The sequence below is a fragment of the Aspergillus saccharolyticus genome (genome assembly GCF_003184585.1).
Source record: "Aspergillus saccharolyticus JOP 1030-1 unplaced genomic scaffold BP01scaffold_4, whole genome shotgun sequence".
NCBI classification, from domain to species: domain Eukaryota; kingdom Fungi; phylum Ascomycota; class Eurotiomycetes; order Eurotiales; family Aspergillaceae; genus Aspergillus; species Aspergillus saccharolyticus.
Genome location: NW_020290614.1, coordinates 305,432 through 324,122, shown reverse-complemented (window position 1 = coordinate 324,122; position 18,691 = coordinate 305,432). Strand labels below are relative to the sequence as shown.

Here is an 18,691-nt window from a genome sequence, read left to right as displayed (position 1 = left end):
ATCTCCGGCAGGATAAGCCGGAAATGTTCATTCCTGATCAACCTCCAACCCGTAACTTCACTACGATACGGCGAACAACTGTACGAGCCGCCACATACCAGGCGGGCGAATTTTGCGTGCCTCATTGCTGCCTGGTAATCACTGCGGCACGTGCCGATGGAAGGATTTCAGCCACACTGCCATCTTACACACCTGGAATTCTTGTGGCGAAGTCATCTATTTCGGGAACCACCAATATCAGCATCCATGATCCTTCGATGTGATATCGAAGATTATTGTTCACTTGCTAATGAATGCCTGATAACCCTTCGATACATACCAGCACTGTCTTTAGCTCTACTTGAATTATATCTCTCATCCAGCTTGGTGACCCTTAGGTACCCAAACCTCCTGCGGCATCGGAGCAGAGCATACTGCCACTTTTGCCCAATCTCGAGCCGCTCCATCCATTAGGCATGGAGGGCGTCAAGCGCTGCTCCCCGCCAGATCAAACGCAGAATCGCCTGCCCAATCAAATCTGAAGCTGTAGGCTCGGCAGGGATCGTGGCGCGGCTTATCCTGGCTGGTGTGTTTGATACGCAGGGTACATGCATATATTAGAACTCCGTACAACTACAGCACACCCTTACGCGCACATCATTTCAATTGCGGTATTATCGTGCGAGGGTGGGTCGTGTACCAGCCCGTTTATTCCTTTCAAGAACGTTTGTGATTTTTCTCAATTCCTTATAGCAGAGCATGACCCGTACATGCAGCTTGTCTGCTGTCTATTTGCCGGTATCGGCCCACTCATGTAAATGGCCCATCAATGCTTACAAGACCTATAAATGCAGCCATCACCGACGGCAATAGTGCCGCCTCCTATAGCCATACCATCCTAATCTCGATCTTGGCCAGTAGCCAATTGTAAGTATCTCTGCCTACTGTGTTATGAACTCATTGGCTGGTATATTTAGGAGATCGACGGGCTGTCTGCTCGAAAGCTTCTTTACCAGGATCGTGGCGCTGAAGAAGCAAATCTTCTTCCATGAGCCAATGCAATATTCGTATCACTGTACAAAATAATACAGTATAGAAAGACTGTCATCTCTCTCCAGGACTCTGACGCAAGGTGACTGTTCTGACCTCTTCCAATGTGTATAAAGCCAATACTCGCACATCCAAGTAAGCTATAATGATATCTGTTTGATAGTCAAGTTTTGTACGGACTTGCAATTGGGCAATTGCCGAAGGACGCCAGAAACACGGATGCCTATTTGCGCTTTGCTTTATCATTCCTGCTTCTGCCGATCGAAGATACTATGTGGCTATGCTGTGCTTGCGAAACGAATAACAATCGATTGACTGGGAATGCCGGATCCAGATGGTCGAGTTGCATGGCGACGATCAGATTACGATACGAGTAACCTGCTAATATGCGTAGCTTATATCGTACTCTAATGACAAAACGTAGTCTGATTCCGCACGCAATGATAAGAAATCAATTTATATGTGGATTTTCCTAGATTTTATCTCAAAGGCGACAATAAAAATGCAGAGTGTAGTAGCGAGAGAAATGAAAGAGACAATTGACTGGAATTGGTGGTGTTGAACTACCCCCATCCACGTCGCCCGCGATGATGTGAAGGCTTGCTGGCCGCCTCGTACTGATATCTGAGCGTTGCTGCAAGTGGAGGGATCGACATGACACATCGCTGACTCTTTCTAGCGACTGATATCGATAATGACCACGAGGCTAAGTACGAGATAGTTTCCATACAGCCACTACCAACACACGTCATTCGTAGGATCCTGTAAGATGGTTCCATTGGGTGAGGAGGACTTCTGTTCGCTACGGCGACAGGTCGCCGCAATTCGAAACTCGAAACTCGCATTCGTTACCGACAAGAGTGCCGAAAAGAGGTCGAGAGGTGTCGCAATCTTCTCCGATCGTTGAGGGCCTGCTCCTACCGAAGCTGCCTTGGAAAGCACAGGGGATCCCCTTCTTCCAGAATATCCATAAGGCCATGTGGAGCGCCAGAACATCGAGTCTTGTCTGCGAGCAGACCATCTATATATGTGACCGACTGTTCCAAGTCTGTGAGAATGGCTATATTAGCTTCAGGGTCGTCCCCAATGGTAGAGTTGACAAGAGCTCTTCGATCAATCATAGTTTCCACCAATCTGACTGGCGAAGGCTGTCGAAACGCTACGAGTATCATCATCGTCGTGCATGTGTCCTGGAACACCACGTGTGACGCGAATGCTAGTCGAGCTGCCTCCAAAAATGCTGCCATTATCGGGGACACCGGGCTTGTAAGGCTCGCGTCCTCCAGATTCAACGTAACGCTTCAGGCGATCAGACTGGCTGAGACTAGGCTGCTTGGTCATATCGTTGATACTCAAGCCAGCAAGGCTGACACCGCCTTGATCGACGCTCTTCCCATCGATAATACTGCCCGTGACATCAGACTCGGTGGCTGCGATGGACTCTCCTGCAATGCTAGGCGCACCCTTCATCCGATTTCCATTGGCACGACGGCCGCCCGGAAGGGCTGGCCATGAGTCGGCAAAGTTCTGGAACATGGGCGGGTAGCCAGAAGGAATGCTCACACCCCCAAGGGCGGATGAGTGGACAGAAGAAACATCATCAGGAATATATCCTACGACGGAACCAGTGTCATGGAATTCGTTGCGGTGGCCATTTCTTCCAGTCATCAATCCGCTGGTCACGTTGGAGGCATGGTTGTACGCCATTTGGAATCGCTGGGGTCCACGGTAAGCTTGTTTGGGGCGGCTAAACTGAATGAGAGACTCCTGCAGGTTGGATAAGGGCCCCTCAACAAGACAATGCCGCTCCTTGAAGTGTTGCAAGAGGCAATTCCACAAAGGATGTTTTGACAAGACCTTGGGATTCCCCAATATCGCCAGTCCATACTTAGCCCGAGTGAGTGCGACGTTGAGACGGCGGGGGTCACTCAAGAAACCGATACCTTGGTGGTCATTTGAACGAACACACGAAAGAATGATGAAGTCCTTTTCGCGACCCTGGAATGCGTCGACGGACGCGACCTCGATCTCTTTGTAGTGTTCTTTCTTGAAAGTACCAGTCGCCTGCATGGAACTGACAATGTAGCTACGTTGACCTTCGTAGGGAGTGATGATACCGATATCCTGGGGCTGCACTCCAGCCTTGAAAAAACGAGTGACGATCTTTTCAACATTTGTCGCCTCCGTGCGATTGAGGTAGGATGTACCAGACGCTGAGATCTCTTCGTTGCCCAGATTCGACCAGAACATCATCGGGTTGTCGATGATGGGCCATGGAAAGTCAACATCACGGCGAAGACGGTCAAGAGGGGAAATACCATTCTGCAAGGAACCCTCATAGAACATATTGGAAGGGAACTCCGAGAGACATGGGTGCATACGGTATTGGACGTTTAGGCGGATAGGAGAACATCCTAGAATAACCAGACGCTCAAACAGCGATTGATTGAGGCCAGCTTTAGCAGCCTTCTTGTTCATGATGACAGGACCCAGCTGTTGATGGTCACCGACAAGGACGACTTGCTTGCAGCCCAGGACCAGGGGAATCATACACTCGGGCTCAGCGGACTGGGTCGATTCGTCGATAAGAACGGTGCGGAACTTAAGCTTGGAAAGACGAGGATCACCAGCACCGACACAAGTACAGCAGATAACATCAGCATTGTTGAGGATCTCTCGTTCTGCAGAACGCGTAAGCTGTTTGAGTCGCTTTTCATCCTGGCTGGACAGTTCGCCGAGTTCCGCCTTTAATTGATTCAGCTTGATAAGTTCGATGTTGCTGTCATTGATGCGGACCTGTTCATGGAGAGACAGGAAACCGACAGGAGATTCAACATCCTCTCGCGATTTAGCAGTCACACGAACAGTCTTGAGACCAGTCCTGTGAATACGTTCGCAAAGCTGATCAACAGCGACGTTGGATGGCGCACAGACGAGAACTTGACCACCATTGATCTTGGCAAGATGGTAGATAATGGTAGCCGAAGTGACGGTTTTTCCTGTTCCAGGAGGTCCCTGAATCAGGCTCAATGGCCTCTGAAGCACACTCTTGACCGCATTGATCTGACTGTTGTTGAGCTCAGGAAGCCCCGGCACACTGAACTTCTTGGGCATTTGAGTCTTCATTGGCGCAGCTGCAACTTCATGTCCGAGGAGGCGGTGGAAGATATAGCCGGAGACACTCATTTCATCAACTGCGAAGGTCTTCATAGCGAGCTGCATGCGGTCAAAGGAAGTAGATTTCCAGACATAGTCGGCTGTGAAGTTATGTGTGCATTCGGTTGGCACGGACTTGTGGTCACCCTTGGCTCTCAATTCGATGGTCACTTCATCAGACTGATTGTTCGGAATCTTGATGACATATCCGACACCTTCCCACTTTGGCCGCAATTCGCCGCTGTATTTCAATCGCATTTCGTCGCCTACAGCCAGTTTGACATCGCCGAGTTCGAGTTTGGGCAGGATGAAACTAGCGAGGTGTTTGTTGTTCAAACCAAGGTCCCAGCGCACGATCAGTCCATCCTGAGACTGAGATTCCTTCAGTTTCCGATCGTAGTCTGCTTCAATTTTGACCAGAGGCCCGAAAATATTCTGATACTGGAAGGCATCGTCGTAGCGCAACAGGACGGGCGCAGGCTCGTCGTCCACAGCCGTGGCCTTTTCCAGGTCCGAGAAAGTCGCCTGAGAGTTCTCCTTCCACATCTCCTCCAACTTAGCAATCAACTGCGGGCTGAGGTGGCGGGCGCGAAGCTGCTCCTGGTCGGACGGTGCGGCAACAAGCCAGGGGAGAAACGAGCGATCCTCAATCAAAGGCTGCCACCGTGAGGTATCCCAGTTCATGTCTTTGGAAGAAGGCATGGCGGCACATGGCTGACGGCATAGCAGAACAACAACGGTGTCCGATTTAGCTGGAATAAAACCGAGGAGGAAAACATTTTTGGTGCCGCAGTTGTAACACTCCAGGATAGTATCGCCAAGCGATGAGGCAGGGTGTAGTTGTACTTCCTTGTGGCGAGCTCGGACGAGATGGTTGACAATGTGAGAAGATGATGTATTACCACGAGCACTGCAAAACCATTTACTGCAAGCCAAGCACTTCACGACGCTGCTCGGATTGTGAATTCCGCAGTACCTGCAATCACCCGTTAGCACAAGGAAGGCGTTTCCCAAATATCACTAGAGTCACGTACGAGCAAGCATGCGGCGGAAGTTCCTTTTCCTCATCCAGCATCCTCTCATTAGTTTTACGGTCTGCGGCGGTAGCACTGGCTGTGCTTTCGACATCGTCATCTCCTAGGTGATCGGAGCCCTCGTCATCGTCATCGTGTCTCCGCGGACGAAATTGATGAGACTCATCAAGGTCTGCCAGAGTCCTCTCATCAACGGGTGCAGCCATAGCTTACTTTTGGCGTTCTGACTCGTTGAGGAGACCGTAGCTGTCGCGGTATGTGTGTGGGCGCAGAACGAGCGAAGATATAGGAAGCGAAAGATACCTCGGCCGCCACAGATCGGAAGGTGATACAAGAAAGGCGGTCGTAGGGATGAAATGAGTGCAGCGGGCAAGCCCGTCGTCTGTGGCACTACAGAAGTACAGAGGTCAGCTTAATCTCGATAATCTTGTCCTTCAACCCGTCGAAGTGCCACAGTAGAGGGGCAAGAGATAGGAAGTGAGAACAAGTGGGATCCTGGCGAAGCGGAATTCACTTGCGCATGAGAAAATGAGACAAACCTTCAATCAGTCCCAGCAGTCCTTGCCACCACTAAGTCACTTGAAAAGAGATTGTATCGACTTGCCCTCTATGAACAAGCGTAAGTCACAGGGCAGAGTAGTGGGTGGTATGCGATCGGCTCGATCGAGTTATCGGCGTTGTTTGCCGCCAAATCCCACTGTCCGGCGATCAAGGCGGACCAAAGCGGCAATTTAGGAAAGAAAAAAAGATGGACGGCATGCCGCATTCGATAACTTATCCGATCTTTTAATCAGACGAAAATACAGGCAGGACACTCAAGATGTTGGTACGTTTGCGCTGTTCATTGACTTTTGCTTCTCATGCGATTCTATAGTCTATTTTTTGAAACAAACTAATGCCATTCTCAGCGCCGTCAAGCCCGCGAACGACGAGATTATCTCTATCGGAGAGCTCTTACCCTCCGCGATGCCTCTATCGCTGAAAAGCGAGCCCAGCTGAAGGCATCGCTGGCCTCCGGCAAACCCCTCGATCCGTCTATCGCAGAGGACAAAGCCCTGCGCGAGGATTTCAAGTACGATGAATCGTTACCCAACGGAGGCAAAGACGACGATAAGGTGGATTTGGACGACGAATATGCGCTCACCTCCGGAATCGCCGATCCTCGTCCTATCGTCACCACTTCTCGCAGCCCCTCCGTCCGCCTCAACACATTTGCCAAAGAAATCCGTCTGCTTATTCCCACTGCGATTCGCCTGAACCGTGGTAACCTCGTCCTCCCCGATCTCGTTTCGAGCGCAAACTCCGCGGCGCTCTCCGATATGATTCTCCTGCACGAACACCGTGGTACGCCTACTGCCATGACCGTCTCCCATTTGCCTCATGGCCCCACGGCTAGCTTCTCCCTCCACAACGTTGTCCTCCGTGCCGATATCCCAGACGCCGCTCGCGGAACCGTCTCCGAGAGTTATCCTCACCTCATCTTTGAAGGATTCACGACCAAGTTGGGTCTTCGTGTGGTCCAGATTCTGAAGCACCTTTTCCCTCCCCGCGAGGCTGGCAAGGTCGGCAATCGAGTGGTCAGTTTTGTGAACAAGGAAGACAGCATTGAAGTCCGGCACCACGTTTTCGTCAAGACCGGGTATCGGGACGTTGAGCTGGCGGAAGTTGGCCCTCGGATGACTATGCGATTGTTTGAGATTCGTGGAGGCACATTAGAGAAGGGCTCCAGTGGTGATGTCGAATGGGCGCTCACTCAATACACAAGAACGAGCAAGAAGAAGGATTATCTGTGACCAAGCATCGGTCAGCTGGCGGCTCCGTGGGAAAGCAGGAGTCTTTCAGAAAAAGTTTGAACTGGCGCAAAAGGTGTTAGAAGGAGCTCCATGGTCATATGTTTGCACCGTTGGCATTTAAGGTCGCTATTTGTATACCCATCTGAAGGAATATAAATCATCTTCATCCTAATGTTTCCCAGTGTAAAGCCGGCAAGCCGGCAGTATGAGGCCACTATCAGCACCCTTGATGGGAACTTTGAAGCACATTATTTACAGTTACGTGAAGCCTTCTTTCATGCATACGTCTCCGTATGCTTGCCTCATCTGCAACAAAGCCCCGCATACCCGTACCTCCGCATGTCGCAACCATCTCCAACAATCCAGAATGGCCGGTTGCCCTGCCTAAGACCTCACGATCTCATTTTGCAATGACATCTTCAGTCTGAAGATACTGGGATAATATGCTTCGGCTATCCTCGTAAATATACCATCCCTGATGAAGAGGGAGCTGATTGCCTTCCGCATCAACCTTCGGTGCAGGTGCGATTCTACTAGACCTATCACCCCAGGCTATACCGGTCTTGCTCCTGAATTTCGCTTCAAATGCACCAAGAGCAGTCTTCAAAGTAGTTCCCAAAGGTGTTAACAATTTGGCGTCATATGCTCCACTACGACTGCACTCCGTGTGCACCGCGTAGACGTGCGGTTCGTCGATTGACTCGTAGATCTAAAATAAGCAATGCCTTCTTAGCTTCCTTGCCTACGAAGTGATACTTGTCCCGTATACAGGGAGGTCCCTTGGTAGAAATGAACTGACTCTGAGGCGGATCTTCTCTCTCGATCGTCCTGAGGTCGTCATTCGCGCCAAGGATATGTCGTACTTCGTCCCCGTCCTGCCATCCATGTAGATGCTATAGTTTGCTAGGATTTCGATGTCAGCGTTGACACGGTGATGTATACGAGGACCATGGCGCCCAACGTGTCCCCCTTACCCGCAGCAGTTCCAGCCTTAAACCTGGCAGTCGCCTTGCCAAACGGATCTGGATTCTTGATCCTCCCTAGGTCATATCACTATCAGCAAGCCGGGATCGCAGGGTCGAACTTAGTATGAAAAATGATGGCCGGCTCACCTGGAAGCCTCTTTGTCGCTCCCGTCTTCTTGGCTCGAGCTTTAGCATCTGCTGACTTCTTGGTAGCTTGCTGCTGCTGCTGCTTCTTCTCCTCATTGCCCACTATAGTATTGAGAAGATACTTAGTGACACGTCTCGGCTTTCTGCCTTTGTCGAGCAAAGAGTCCTCCAACCAGTCGAAGGTGACGATCTTGATATGTTTCAGCTCTTTTGCTTCACGGACTGTTTTATGGTTAGAGTAACAGACTGTGCTCAAGTATGGAGGCACAGGGGCGGAAGACATACCAGGTTTGATGTTCTTCTTATATGCCTCGAGCGTAGTGATCAAATGGGTTACTTGTGGGGTCACAGTCGGGGAGTATTCTCCTCCATTTGCGCGGACCCATTGCGAGATCTTGTTTCCATCCTTGGGAAAGGTTCCTGCCGAGCAGGCGTGGATCTTCTGAAATGTTTTGCCCATGATTGCTGTTGGGGTCGTGGTGGAAGTATAGAGGTGGGACCAGAGATTCGCTTAGAGACGGGATCTTGAAGAGGGGAAAATGTGTTCAAAGTAATATGAAGGAGAGAAAGAGAGTCGGCTTCATTATCCTCAGCGATTAAGGTATTCAAGAGTGCCTGAAGAGAGAAGATTGAATCGACGGCAGCCTATATATCGCTCATTCTAAATTGGCCATCCAGTTTGTAGAAGCTGATTCATGTCGATAGTCTCGAAGATGACGAGAGTCGGATATAGAGTGGATATAGATTGCAAGGAACCTCACGGTAGTGATCTGTGGCAGAGTGCAAAGGAGATGGGTCGACACTTCATTTATTTATTAACGGCGCTCATATGTATGCTCATCTTGGTGGTATTCAAGTCTAAACTCCCTGTGCATGATAAGACAGCTATCTGGAATAAGGTAAAGGTGACGTTGAGCGGTACACTGAATGTGAAGATGTGGATAAAATGAGATGATAGCTATATGAGTATATCTAATCATAATCAGATAACCGCCGGTCTTTCATGCCTGAGAGTATATGAAATAGTGAAGCCCTGAAAACAAGCAACGAGACCGATGTGCTTGATGGATTAACTCAGAGAAGGATGTACCTGCTGATAGCAGACACTAGGTCACCTGTGCAAGCCCTTGACAGCCTTCACAAAGGCGCGGATCTTTTCTAGATCTTGTACACCATCTGACTCAACACCGGAGCTGACATCCACTCCCACCACCTTCGCGCTGGACGGGCCGAGTTTCTCAATCGTCTGAACGACATTTGTGGGATCCAGACCTCCAGCAAGAATGACACGTAAGCCGCTGTCGCTCTCCAAGACCCGCTCGACATGGGATTGATCCAACAGCTCGCCTGAACCTCCAGCGCCAGAGTCAAGTAAAGGCAAAGTATGGTAAGATCTCCTAGCAATCGCCGGCTCATCAAGACCGAACTTGCGAATGACAGGGACTGGAATCGACCTAGCCCACTCAAGCGACTCAGAACCATGCAACTGAACAACGTCGAGTCCGAGCTTCTGTTGCTGAGACAAGATGTACTCTAATGGCTGGTTTTGGAATACTCCGACGAGCAAAGCCCGGGTGGGATGACGCAGAATCGAAGTGGAATGATCAAAGTAATCCACAGCGGCTGCATCAGGCATTTGATTGGCTTGGCTGATGGGCTTAGGTGTGGTTTTGACGACCTGTGCTATTCTCAGTGCGACATCATCCGGAACAAGGCGTTTCCGTCCTTGTACCATGATAATACCAATCAGATCGGCACCAGCTTCAATGGCGGCCCTAGCTGCTTCCTCAGTTCGCGTGCCACAGATCTTCACGAGAAGGGAGCTCTGAGCCTTCGTGGCAACACTTTCAGCATTTCCACCGAGCAACTCTGCAACGAATGCGGACGTGTTCGCCGCTCGCATCAAAGCTTCACCGACCAAGATGGCCTTGACGCCTTCTTTCTTGTAGGCTTCCACATCTTTGGGCCCTGAGATTCCACTCAGTGCGCAAACAATCGTGCTTGACGGAACTTGGTCCATGAGACGACTCGTGGTTCCAAGATCAACCTCAAAGCTAGTCAGGTCACGGTTGTTGACGCCGATGACCTGTGCTCCTAGATCAACTGCAATCTTCATCTCTTCTGGGGTGTTGACTTCAACCAGTGGTTCCATCCCAAGACTGCGCGAATAGTTATACAGTCGTGTGAGAAGCTCGGTGCTAAGCATCTTCACAATGAGCAGCACTGTGTCGGCACCAGCCAGGCGCGCTTCCAAAATCTGGTATTCGTCAAAGACGAACTCTTTCCGAAGGATAGCAGGCCTGTTAGTAAAGCCCTCGAGGCTTTGACGAACGGCCCGCAGGTCATCAATGCTCCCCTTAAACCATTCAGGCTCAGTCAGGACAGAAATAACACTGGCTCCGGCCTTCGCATATTGCCGAGCCTGAGCTGGCGCACATGCATGCTCAGCGATCATACCTTTCGAAGGCGAAGCTCGCTTGATCTCAGCCATGAGGGACAAAGGATAGGGAGATTTTCTCAAGCGATCAGGGAAGGAGATTTGAGGAGGTGCAAGGTTGAGATCATAAGCAGCTTGTAAGTCTGCTGGTCGCTGCGATGGGATGGTCTTCTGCACAGCCACAGCAGCTTTGCGGTGGTCATAAATCTTGTCAAGGATAGATCTCTTCTTATCAGTCTTCGGGGCGGCAGTTGGGGGCGCAGCAGAAACGACAGTCTTCTGCTCGCCGAAGTGCTTTCCGTTCCCTTCCCAGGTGCCAGCCGTAAGCTTCAGAAAGTTTCTAAACATAGTCCGCCCATGCTCTGTAAGAATACTCTCAGGGTGGAACTGGACGCCCTCGATGGCCAACTGCTTGTGGCGCACACCCATGATAATGGTTTTGTCGTTGGCGTTGTCATTGGCCAGGTGCACGTAGGAGGAAACTTCCAAGCAGTCGGGAATAGTCGAGTGGGTTCCAGCCAGAGAGTGATAACGGGTGACATCGACCTTAGCGGGGAGACCTTCATAGCAGCCTTTGCCATCGTGCTTCAGAGGGGATGTTTTGCCATGCAAGATCTCGCCGGTGACGTCGACCTTTCCTCCGAAGCAAGTAATCATACATTGCTGACCCATACACACTCCAAAGATAGGGATCTTGCCGCTGAAGTGCTTGATTGCGGCAGTGCTGATACCGGCATCCGTCTCTGGGTGGCCAGGACCGGGGCTAATCACGAGTTGCGTCGGATTTTTGGCGATCAGTTCGTCGATGGTGATCTGATCGTTGCGGTAGACATTCACAGTCGCGCCTTCGAGGACCAGGTACTGGTAGACATTCCAAGTGAAGGAGTCATAGTTATCAATAAGGATGACATTCGACGCTGTGGTAAGTTTGGCAGCTTGGGTCGGATGGTGGGGGGAATGGTCAACAAGATCGGAGCCCGCCATAATGGTTAGATCTGAGCAAGAGGCAGATTAGAATAGATGAACGACTGAGTACGGAGGTAGATATAAGAGAAAGGAGGAAGATGAATCTTGGAGACCACCTTACCTTCCACTGATTGACGAAACTCTCCGTGTTCGCAGTGTTGCAAAGGAGGGGAGTGTAACCGCGCCTCGAATGCAATTGACTCAGTCTGTCCTACAAGTTGCCGCCGTCGACGCCGGGAGTGAGTGGATCGAGGTGTCGTTCCTGAGTTGGCTTAGTGTGTTCAAACTATGCAAAACTAAAATCGGCCTGGGACAAAAATCCGTGCTTTACCGCCTTGGACTAGACCCAGATAGGCAGTCATTGTTGACCTCCAGCCAGGCTCTCAGGCTAGACTCCGTTCGGGTTGAATATTCTGGAGATTCCCGCCGCGCCGTGAGCTGTTGAGCTCTCCGTATCTATCTCTCTCTCCACTGCTGCCCATCACCGTGTCTGTTTCTTTGGACTCGGTTGGACAGCGCTGTCACCTTTCTTCGCTTTTTAAATCTATAATGATATAGTGGTCCCGGCAATGGCTCCCCTCCCGGAAGCCTTCTTCCCGTCCCTGGACAAGTGCTTCTCCGGGGACATCCAGCTTCTGTACGCGCTTTTGAGATTAACACGCTCAACACAACAACCGAAGCTAACCTTGTCTGCGAGTCTAGATCATGGAAGAAAGCCTTCCTATGCATGTGTGATCGCACAAGTAGGGGCGACGATGCGGATCAACTACACGCCTTCCTGTCGCATCCCGACAGCGTCCAGCTGCTCTCGAATTGCTTGAACGGCTTCCCTTCCCCATCGGCGAAATCTAAGACCGACTTCGAATCCAAAACGGCAGCTATTCATGCCGAGACAAATGCACAGTCTTCATACGACCTCAAGGAGATCAAGGCGGACGCTCTCTGGTTGAGCGAGAAAGCCGGTATCGATGAAATCAGTGCGCTTCGGGTGACCATATTGGAATGGCAGAATCGGCCCGCTACACGCCTTTTAATCCGTTATGCTGGAGAGGAAACAACTAGTTTGCAGAGTGCAACAGGAGCCGATAATTTGCGCGCATCCCTCGCCGGTCCTGCTCTTGCGGAAGTTCTCAATCGCAAAAACTTGACGAACGATGATCCCGCCGAATTTCATCTCGAGAAAAGCAGGCGCCTGAGGCTACGCAGTACTTATCTTTCTGAACGAAGTCATGTCATCAAGGTAGCTCGCAAGCTCCTGAGCTTTTTCCATCTTAGCAGGGTTGAGCCCGATGCCACCCAGCAATTGTCGACCCACCAAAGTGCACTATGCGAATTAGGCGTCAACATCTTTCATCATAAGCTCAAAGGAGGGAATTGGCATGATTTCAGTGAAAATTGCATCGACGCTATTCGCAGCCGACTAACATCCCTGACGGGAGATGCTGGGTGGTTAAGCGCCACCGAGAGTAGCCAGCAGGTGGAAGATTTGTGGTCAACAACCCTAGTCGAAGAAATCCTGCATATCGTGCAAATACTGTTCTACCAACTCCAGGCTTCCAAAGAAATTCCGTCCGCCAGTCTCGTACTCTCCTGGCTCAAGCTGATGGTTGACCATAGCTTTTTAGAGCCACTTGTGATTGTGAGTTGTTGGTTATCCGCCTCAAGTGATTTCACATGTACTGACTAGTTGAAGCCTTGTCAGGATCCCTTGGAGGTATTGGTGCCCCTCCAGGGTCTCGTCTCTCTAACTACGGTCGCGCTTTTGAAACTTCAGTCGTCGATCAATTCCATCATGAACAAGTCTTTTCTCAAGGGCAAGGTCCCCGATTCGTCCAAAACTCAGTACTTCTTGAGTAAGGATGAGATCGGCCAAATTCATGAGATGTTTATGTCCGAAGGCCTTGAATGCAGGACTGCTAATCCGGGCGCGTTTTCGTGGGGTATGATCTTACACACCATGCAGGAGCTCGCAATCAACGATAAAGAAGCACGCGAGCTAGAGCAATTTCACAGCGCCGTCGATTCTTTCCAGTCAAACACACCTGACTCAAATTTCGGTCAGTCATCCGAGTTTTCTCTCTATGAGGACTTGCTTGAGCGCACACGGGGACCGAACTACACTATCGAAGAGTCAATCGCTATCTTGACCTCAGATGCGATGAAGGAGGTCGTGTTCGACACGATAGTCGCACTAGCCACCAAAGTCGAACCGACTTCCGCGGTCGATGATCAACTCATGGGCAACTGGATCCGTGCGGTGTTGCTAGACTTTCTTCAGTCTGCACTAAAGTTTTTGGATTATTCACCGGAAATTCTGGAAGCAGTCCTGGCAATTCTCAATGGGCCTGCGGCAGAGCCTCAGTGGCTTTCGGATTCGCAGGCGCCTCCCTTAACAGACCCACGGTTGATGTTCGTCCAAGATGATGGTCTGATGGACAATGTCTTTCGGATAGCACAATCGCGGTTTCCTTATGAAACAGTGCCTTTCTTGAAGCTATGCCGTGCTCTGGTCAGCAAAGATCTGGTTGACGAAGAAGGCTTTCCATTAATCGCCGCTGAGCTGGAGAATATGGTATCATTCACTCAGATCGTACGCGATGGTTTTCATGGCTACCAGACAGTGAGGGAGGATGAAAATGCAAACCTTGTCACTTTGATTGAGCCGCTGCCGATGGTATCAGCCTCTCCTCGGAGGTTGATCAGCAGCCGTGATGTGGGTAATGCCTTGGTTGTCACCGCCTCTTCTCAGATACCTTCAATGGCAGTTGGACAGGTTGTCTCTGAATCGAGGCCTGCAGTCATCAGGTGGCATCATCAGTATTCCTGTTTGAGCTATCTTGGAAGCTGGCTGGAAGAATGGAACGAGCAAGGAGGTTTCGCAGCAGGCTATGGGGAGGACACCGTTGCAGATTCCATTGGACTGCTTGCCGACCTCATAATAGCTGCTAAGGACGCGCAGGCACAGAATGGCGGCCGCTCTGGTGCTAAGCGCATTCTTGAGCTGGCAAGTGATGGGCTCTGTCACCAAGGCGATATCATATCCTTGATATTCGAGATCTTCGAACGGAATCTCCCACTGATTGGCTCCAGAACAGGTCTAGAAGCTGTCTTGGAGAGTACGGTCGTGTGTTTGCGGTTCATTCATGCTCTGCTCGAAGTTCTTCCAGGCAGAGTGTGGCCCTTCCTCTCCCGCAGTGGCCTTCTGGGTACTGAAGGCAAAGGTGCCGTCATGACAACCATCATATCAGCTGCGGAGGTAACTTCTGGGGATTATCCTTTCCTGCTGAGCTGTGTAAGATTGTTTGAAGCTGCCGTTGACGATGCAGCCTCTCGCGCGGTCTTGAGACGGACTCCTACTAATGTGAACGGGAAGGCGGTAAATGCTGCAGACTGGACCGCAGGCGTTCCTTCACATATGATGCGAGGCATTCTACTCAACTTTACGCGGATAATGGTCGACGCTTACAACAGCAATGGGAATTGGAGATTCAATGCCATCGAGCAAAGGTTTGAGGTAAACACATCTCTTGCCCGAACATTCGAACGTATTATATATTACGCCTACGGAACGAATGAAGATGAGAAACCAGACTTGAAGGCAACCGGTGTCTTCTCTTCCGCCGCGGACTACTTGCTCGAGGTGATGCGTCCCGAGTCGACCGATGATTTGCCCTTCAACTCCCTTCTACGCCTCATCCTTGATGGCTTGCAAACTCCTTCTACTTTGTATCTTCGTTACTTGGCTCTGGTTCAGAAGCAGGTGCTATCGACATTAGATTTCTCACTCAGGCTGTTGCAGGCAGCACGGTGCCTGAAACTTCCTTCCTCGCTTCTTGAGGAGCAACTTTTCAAGGCTACACCTGCACTCGTGAAGTTGTATGCTTTGGATGATGTCTATCGTTTCCCGGTTGTCTCGATCCTGGAAATCCTTATAAAGAGTGCCGCCTCAAATTCCGCAAAAGAACCACCATCTCTGGTGGGTCACCTGGGTCCTGAATCGGCTTGCCTTTTCCTCGACATCTTGTCTCAGTTTGACCAGCCCTTCAATGAACAGCGCCTTCGATTGGCGGTCTGGCATCTCTTATCCACCATTATCAGCAAGCGTCAGCCTTGGCTTGCGGTTTATATTCTAACAGGGACTTCACCACGTCAATCACTGAAAAAGGACGACAAGCACAAGGAGATCTCTATGAGGGGAGCTCCTTTCTTGCAAATTGCCCTTGATACCCTCGCGAAGATAGAGCAGACCGACCTTCAAATAGCACTTTCGCTACTGGAGTTTGTCTCTCACGCGCAGGAACACTGGCCATGGGCGACTCCCGAGCTTAAAAAACACCCGCAGTTCCTCACTAGCATCGTCAACTATGTCTCGAAGTTGAAGATTTCGTCTCTAGCAGTGACAGACCAGGTCTTTGCTACTCGGATAGCGGCCGTGATTGCGGACCTTTGCGGCGTGTACTTGCATGCTGCGAAGGATATGCAAGATCAAGGGTTTTATAAGACCATGATTCCCATGGTATCATGGTTCTCTAAAGATGCGGTGGATGTATCTGCCTACAATGCCTCACTGCATGCGAATCTCAAAAAGAACTTCGAAATGAGATATCAGGGATGCAAACTCGCCGACTTCAAGAGGTCTCCGCTACAGTCGCGGTCATTGGGGGCAGGCTACTACTATGATGTGGAGTTAGGCCAGAAACTTCTATCGTACGATTTCGCTTGGACAGGAACTCGTAATCAAGGATTCGCCGAAGAGTTTCAGCGCGCCAACCTCAACTTGTCCTTGGTTGAGGCGCAGGTGGTAGGTGCTTTTCTATGTTCGAGAAATGCCAAGTTTGCTGATCGAGTACCGCACAGAATCTTCTCTATAGCTGGAAATTCTTCGCCATAGAGCATTGCGAAGACTTCATGGCGGATCGCGAAGTCCAGAAGTCGATGGCCCTGGTCGTAAAGAGTTGCCTGGAGGCTAACACGAGGGGCGTTCCTCAGGAAGCCATCTTCGAACGCATCCAGCAGACCCGAGCAGAGTTTGCTCAGGCTCTGCTTCAACGACTGGTTACCATTGGTGCCAGAGGAGCCGAGGTCTTCGGTCTACTCAAGGTCGTATGGGATGCGTTGCGATCTCGCCATAGTTCCTACGAGGAAGCTATTATTAACGACGACACGGAGTATTACCGCCTACTGTTGAATGTCCTATTCCTTGCGCTTCAGTTTCACCTCGACACCCCTTCGCGGGCAGCACCAGAAACCTTGACTAAGAAAGCCGAAGTGTCGTCTGACCTTGGAGTTGTGGTTGAGATTGTCAAGGTGGTTGTTGCTCAAGGCTTCAAGTCCCTCGTGACCTATCTTCATGAACAGCCGGAGAAATGTACGCCCAAAGACTTTGCCCTCCTCACCGCGATCTTGCAGAGTGCCCTGCAAGTTAAGAACGTTGATCGCTTGTTCGAGCACATCGCCTACCATATTGCAGATAATGACACAGCACGACTTGCGACAGCCTTATTCTCATGGGCTGATCAACGGATGGTGGCTGGGGATCCCGTCTACGGTGAGCTGAGTATTTCCTTGCTGGTCAAGTTGTCCACTATACCCATGCTGGCGGAGCATCTGGCCGTTGAGACCGTTCTCGCGCGGATTTCCACGAGCCGTATCTCCAACTTTATGCGCCAGAGCAATGGATTTGGACCGTTCGATCCGGTGCCCCGGATTTATTCCATTTGGACCGGCGGCATTCTTCCTCTGTGTCTGAATCTCCTTTTCCACGTGATGCGCACGGCGCCAGAAGTGGCCGCGTTCCTCAACCAATACGAAGGCCAGTTGAGGCGGTCGGCCGAATCCTTTGCGAGTCGCGCCGCCAGCGTTTCTGGGGTTGCCTCCACCCGGCAGGTCACTCTCAGCATGGTTTCTGAAGCGTACTCCCTTGCGCTGGTCTCGATGATCCTGACCCGATTCCGGGAAGCTGGCGCCAGTATTGGTGTGGATGCGCAAGCGATTCAAGAACTGAAATGGGACAAGGCGCGAGTTAAGGAGGATATCGAGGAGCTGCTCGAGCGGAAACAGAGTCTCCGAGCACGCATCGTGGCGACCAGCGACAAAGAGCTGGAGTTGGCACGTCAGAAGCCGGTTGATGCCGCCTCGGGGGCCGGGAACCGTTTGGAGGAGAAGATCATGAATGAACTAAAGGCGACGCTGGCATGCCTCGGTGGTGATGAGGCGTGAGGGGGTTAGTGAAGTAGGGTGCAAGGGTGGGCTTTGTTTAGAATCTAAACTAGACAATAGTTTCTTATCTCTTCCATGGGAGAAGGGTGTTTTTCCATGCTGTATGGCCTTTTATCCGATTCCAATCTGGAGTAGCGAGTTTAACGGGTCTTGTTTCTAGAAGGATATAGCATCAAAGTTTGGGGCTTTTTGCCCTTGTCCCTTTCCCTTTCCCTTACCCTATTCCTAGTGCTATTATATGGAACCCTTATCAATACTCAGGACAGGTATCTCTGGTGAGAGGGGATCGAGATCCGCCTGAAGCACTGAACCAGCCGGTACTGTGAACAGTCAGAGCAACCTTGAACAATACTGTAGAAATGTCGATCCCCCGCAACACCTCCTCCCTGAATCAGTTCAATCAATCAGAATCGCGCGACCCAACGCAAACCTCGGTCCCAAACAAGCCGCTATCCGAACCACAACCGACACGAAATGCGGGGGTCCGGAATGATGTACTGTACCTAATAGTTAGTAGTAGGCTAGTAGCTGATCAATCCTCGAATGATGTATCATCATGCATGAAGTTGAAGCAGGGAAACGGCGGATATGCCGAACCAGACCCAATCACTCCCTGCAGAGCAACTGCCCGTTTCTTCGATTCCGAGACGCAAGCGCCACTGCACACCGGGAAAACCCCCCCCTCGGATGCCGGAGTAGTAGGGATTACTATAGATCCACGCCGCTGCATAAGGGTTTGACCTGTGGCAGTCAATGCCCATCTCGTATAGATATTGGCAGACAGCATGAATCAAGGAAAAGGGAAAGAGGGAACAGATGATGTGGTCTGATTGACAGCGAAGATAATACTAATGCATGGGAGTTGTGCCCTCTTTCAATCACAGCCGATGGATGCGTGGACTTTGGACTGGATTGGAGGTGAATACTAACTGGTACCAAGTAGAT

General features: G+C 50.8%; 5 protein-coding genes across 5 annotated transcripts; 3 read left to right on the top strand and 2 right to left on the bottom strand.

Annotated features, from left to right (window-relative positions):
• The first annotated feature begins 6,010 nt into the window (after positions 1-6,010).
• Positions 6,011-7,186, top strand: BP01DRAFT_389039 (snoRNA-binding rRNA-processing protein IMP4). Its single transcript, XM_025577884.1, has 2 exons — positions 6,011-6,045; positions 6,128-7,186. Exons 1-2 carry the CDS (start codon positions 6,040-6,042, stop codon positions 7,010-7,012), a joined length of 891 nt encoding a protein of 296 aa, XP_025434399.1. The 5' UTR covers positions 6,011-6,039; the 3' UTR covers positions 7,013-7,186.
• A 471-nt stretch (positions 7,187-7,657) lies between these two features.
• BP01DRAFT_147643 (BRCT domain protein) lies at positions 7,658-8,701 on the bottom strand. Its single transcript, XM_025570607.1, has 3 exons — positions 8,410-8,701; positions 8,125-8,346; positions 7,658-8,052 (listed from the first exon to the last, which is right to left on the bottom strand). The coding sequence occupies exons 1-3, from the start codon at positions 8,582-8,584 to the stop codon at positions 7,916-7,918; spliced, it is 534 nt and encodes a 177-aa protein (XP_025434398.1). The 5' UTR covers positions 8,585-8,701; the 3' UTR covers positions 7,658-7,915.
• On the top strand, positions 8,702-9,154 carry BP01DRAFT_147636 (uncharacterized protein). The gene has a single exon (XM_025570605.1). The coding sequence runs from the start codon at positions 8,820-8,822 to the stop codon at positions 9,072-9,074; it is 255 nt and encodes an 84-aa protein (XP_025434397.1). The 5' UTR covers positions 8,702-8,819; the 3' UTR covers positions 9,075-9,154.
• On the bottom strand, positions 9,155-11,794 carry BP01DRAFT_147641 (bifunctional anthranilate synthase/indole-3-glycerol-phosphate synthase). Its single transcript, XM_025570606.1, has one exon. It carries the CDS (start codon positions 11,543-11,545, stop codon positions 9,236-9,238), a length of 2,310 nt encoding a protein of 769 aa, XP_025434396.1. The 5' UTR covers positions 11,546-11,794; the 3' UTR covers positions 9,155-9,235.
• Positions 11,795-11,972: 178 nt separating this feature from the next.
• On the top strand, positions 11,973-17,856 carry BP01DRAFT_413548 (nucleoporin). Its single transcript, XM_025579005.1, has 4 exons — positions 11,973-12,164; positions 12,230-13,166; positions 13,221-16,328; positions 16,385-17,856. Exons 1-4 carry the CDS (start codon positions 12,097-12,099, stop codon positions 17,744-17,746), a joined length of 5,475 nt encoding a protein of 1,824 aa, XP_025434395.1. The 5' UTR covers positions 11,973-12,096; the 3' UTR covers positions 17,747-17,856.
• Positions 17,857-18,691: the final 835 nt, after the last annotated feature.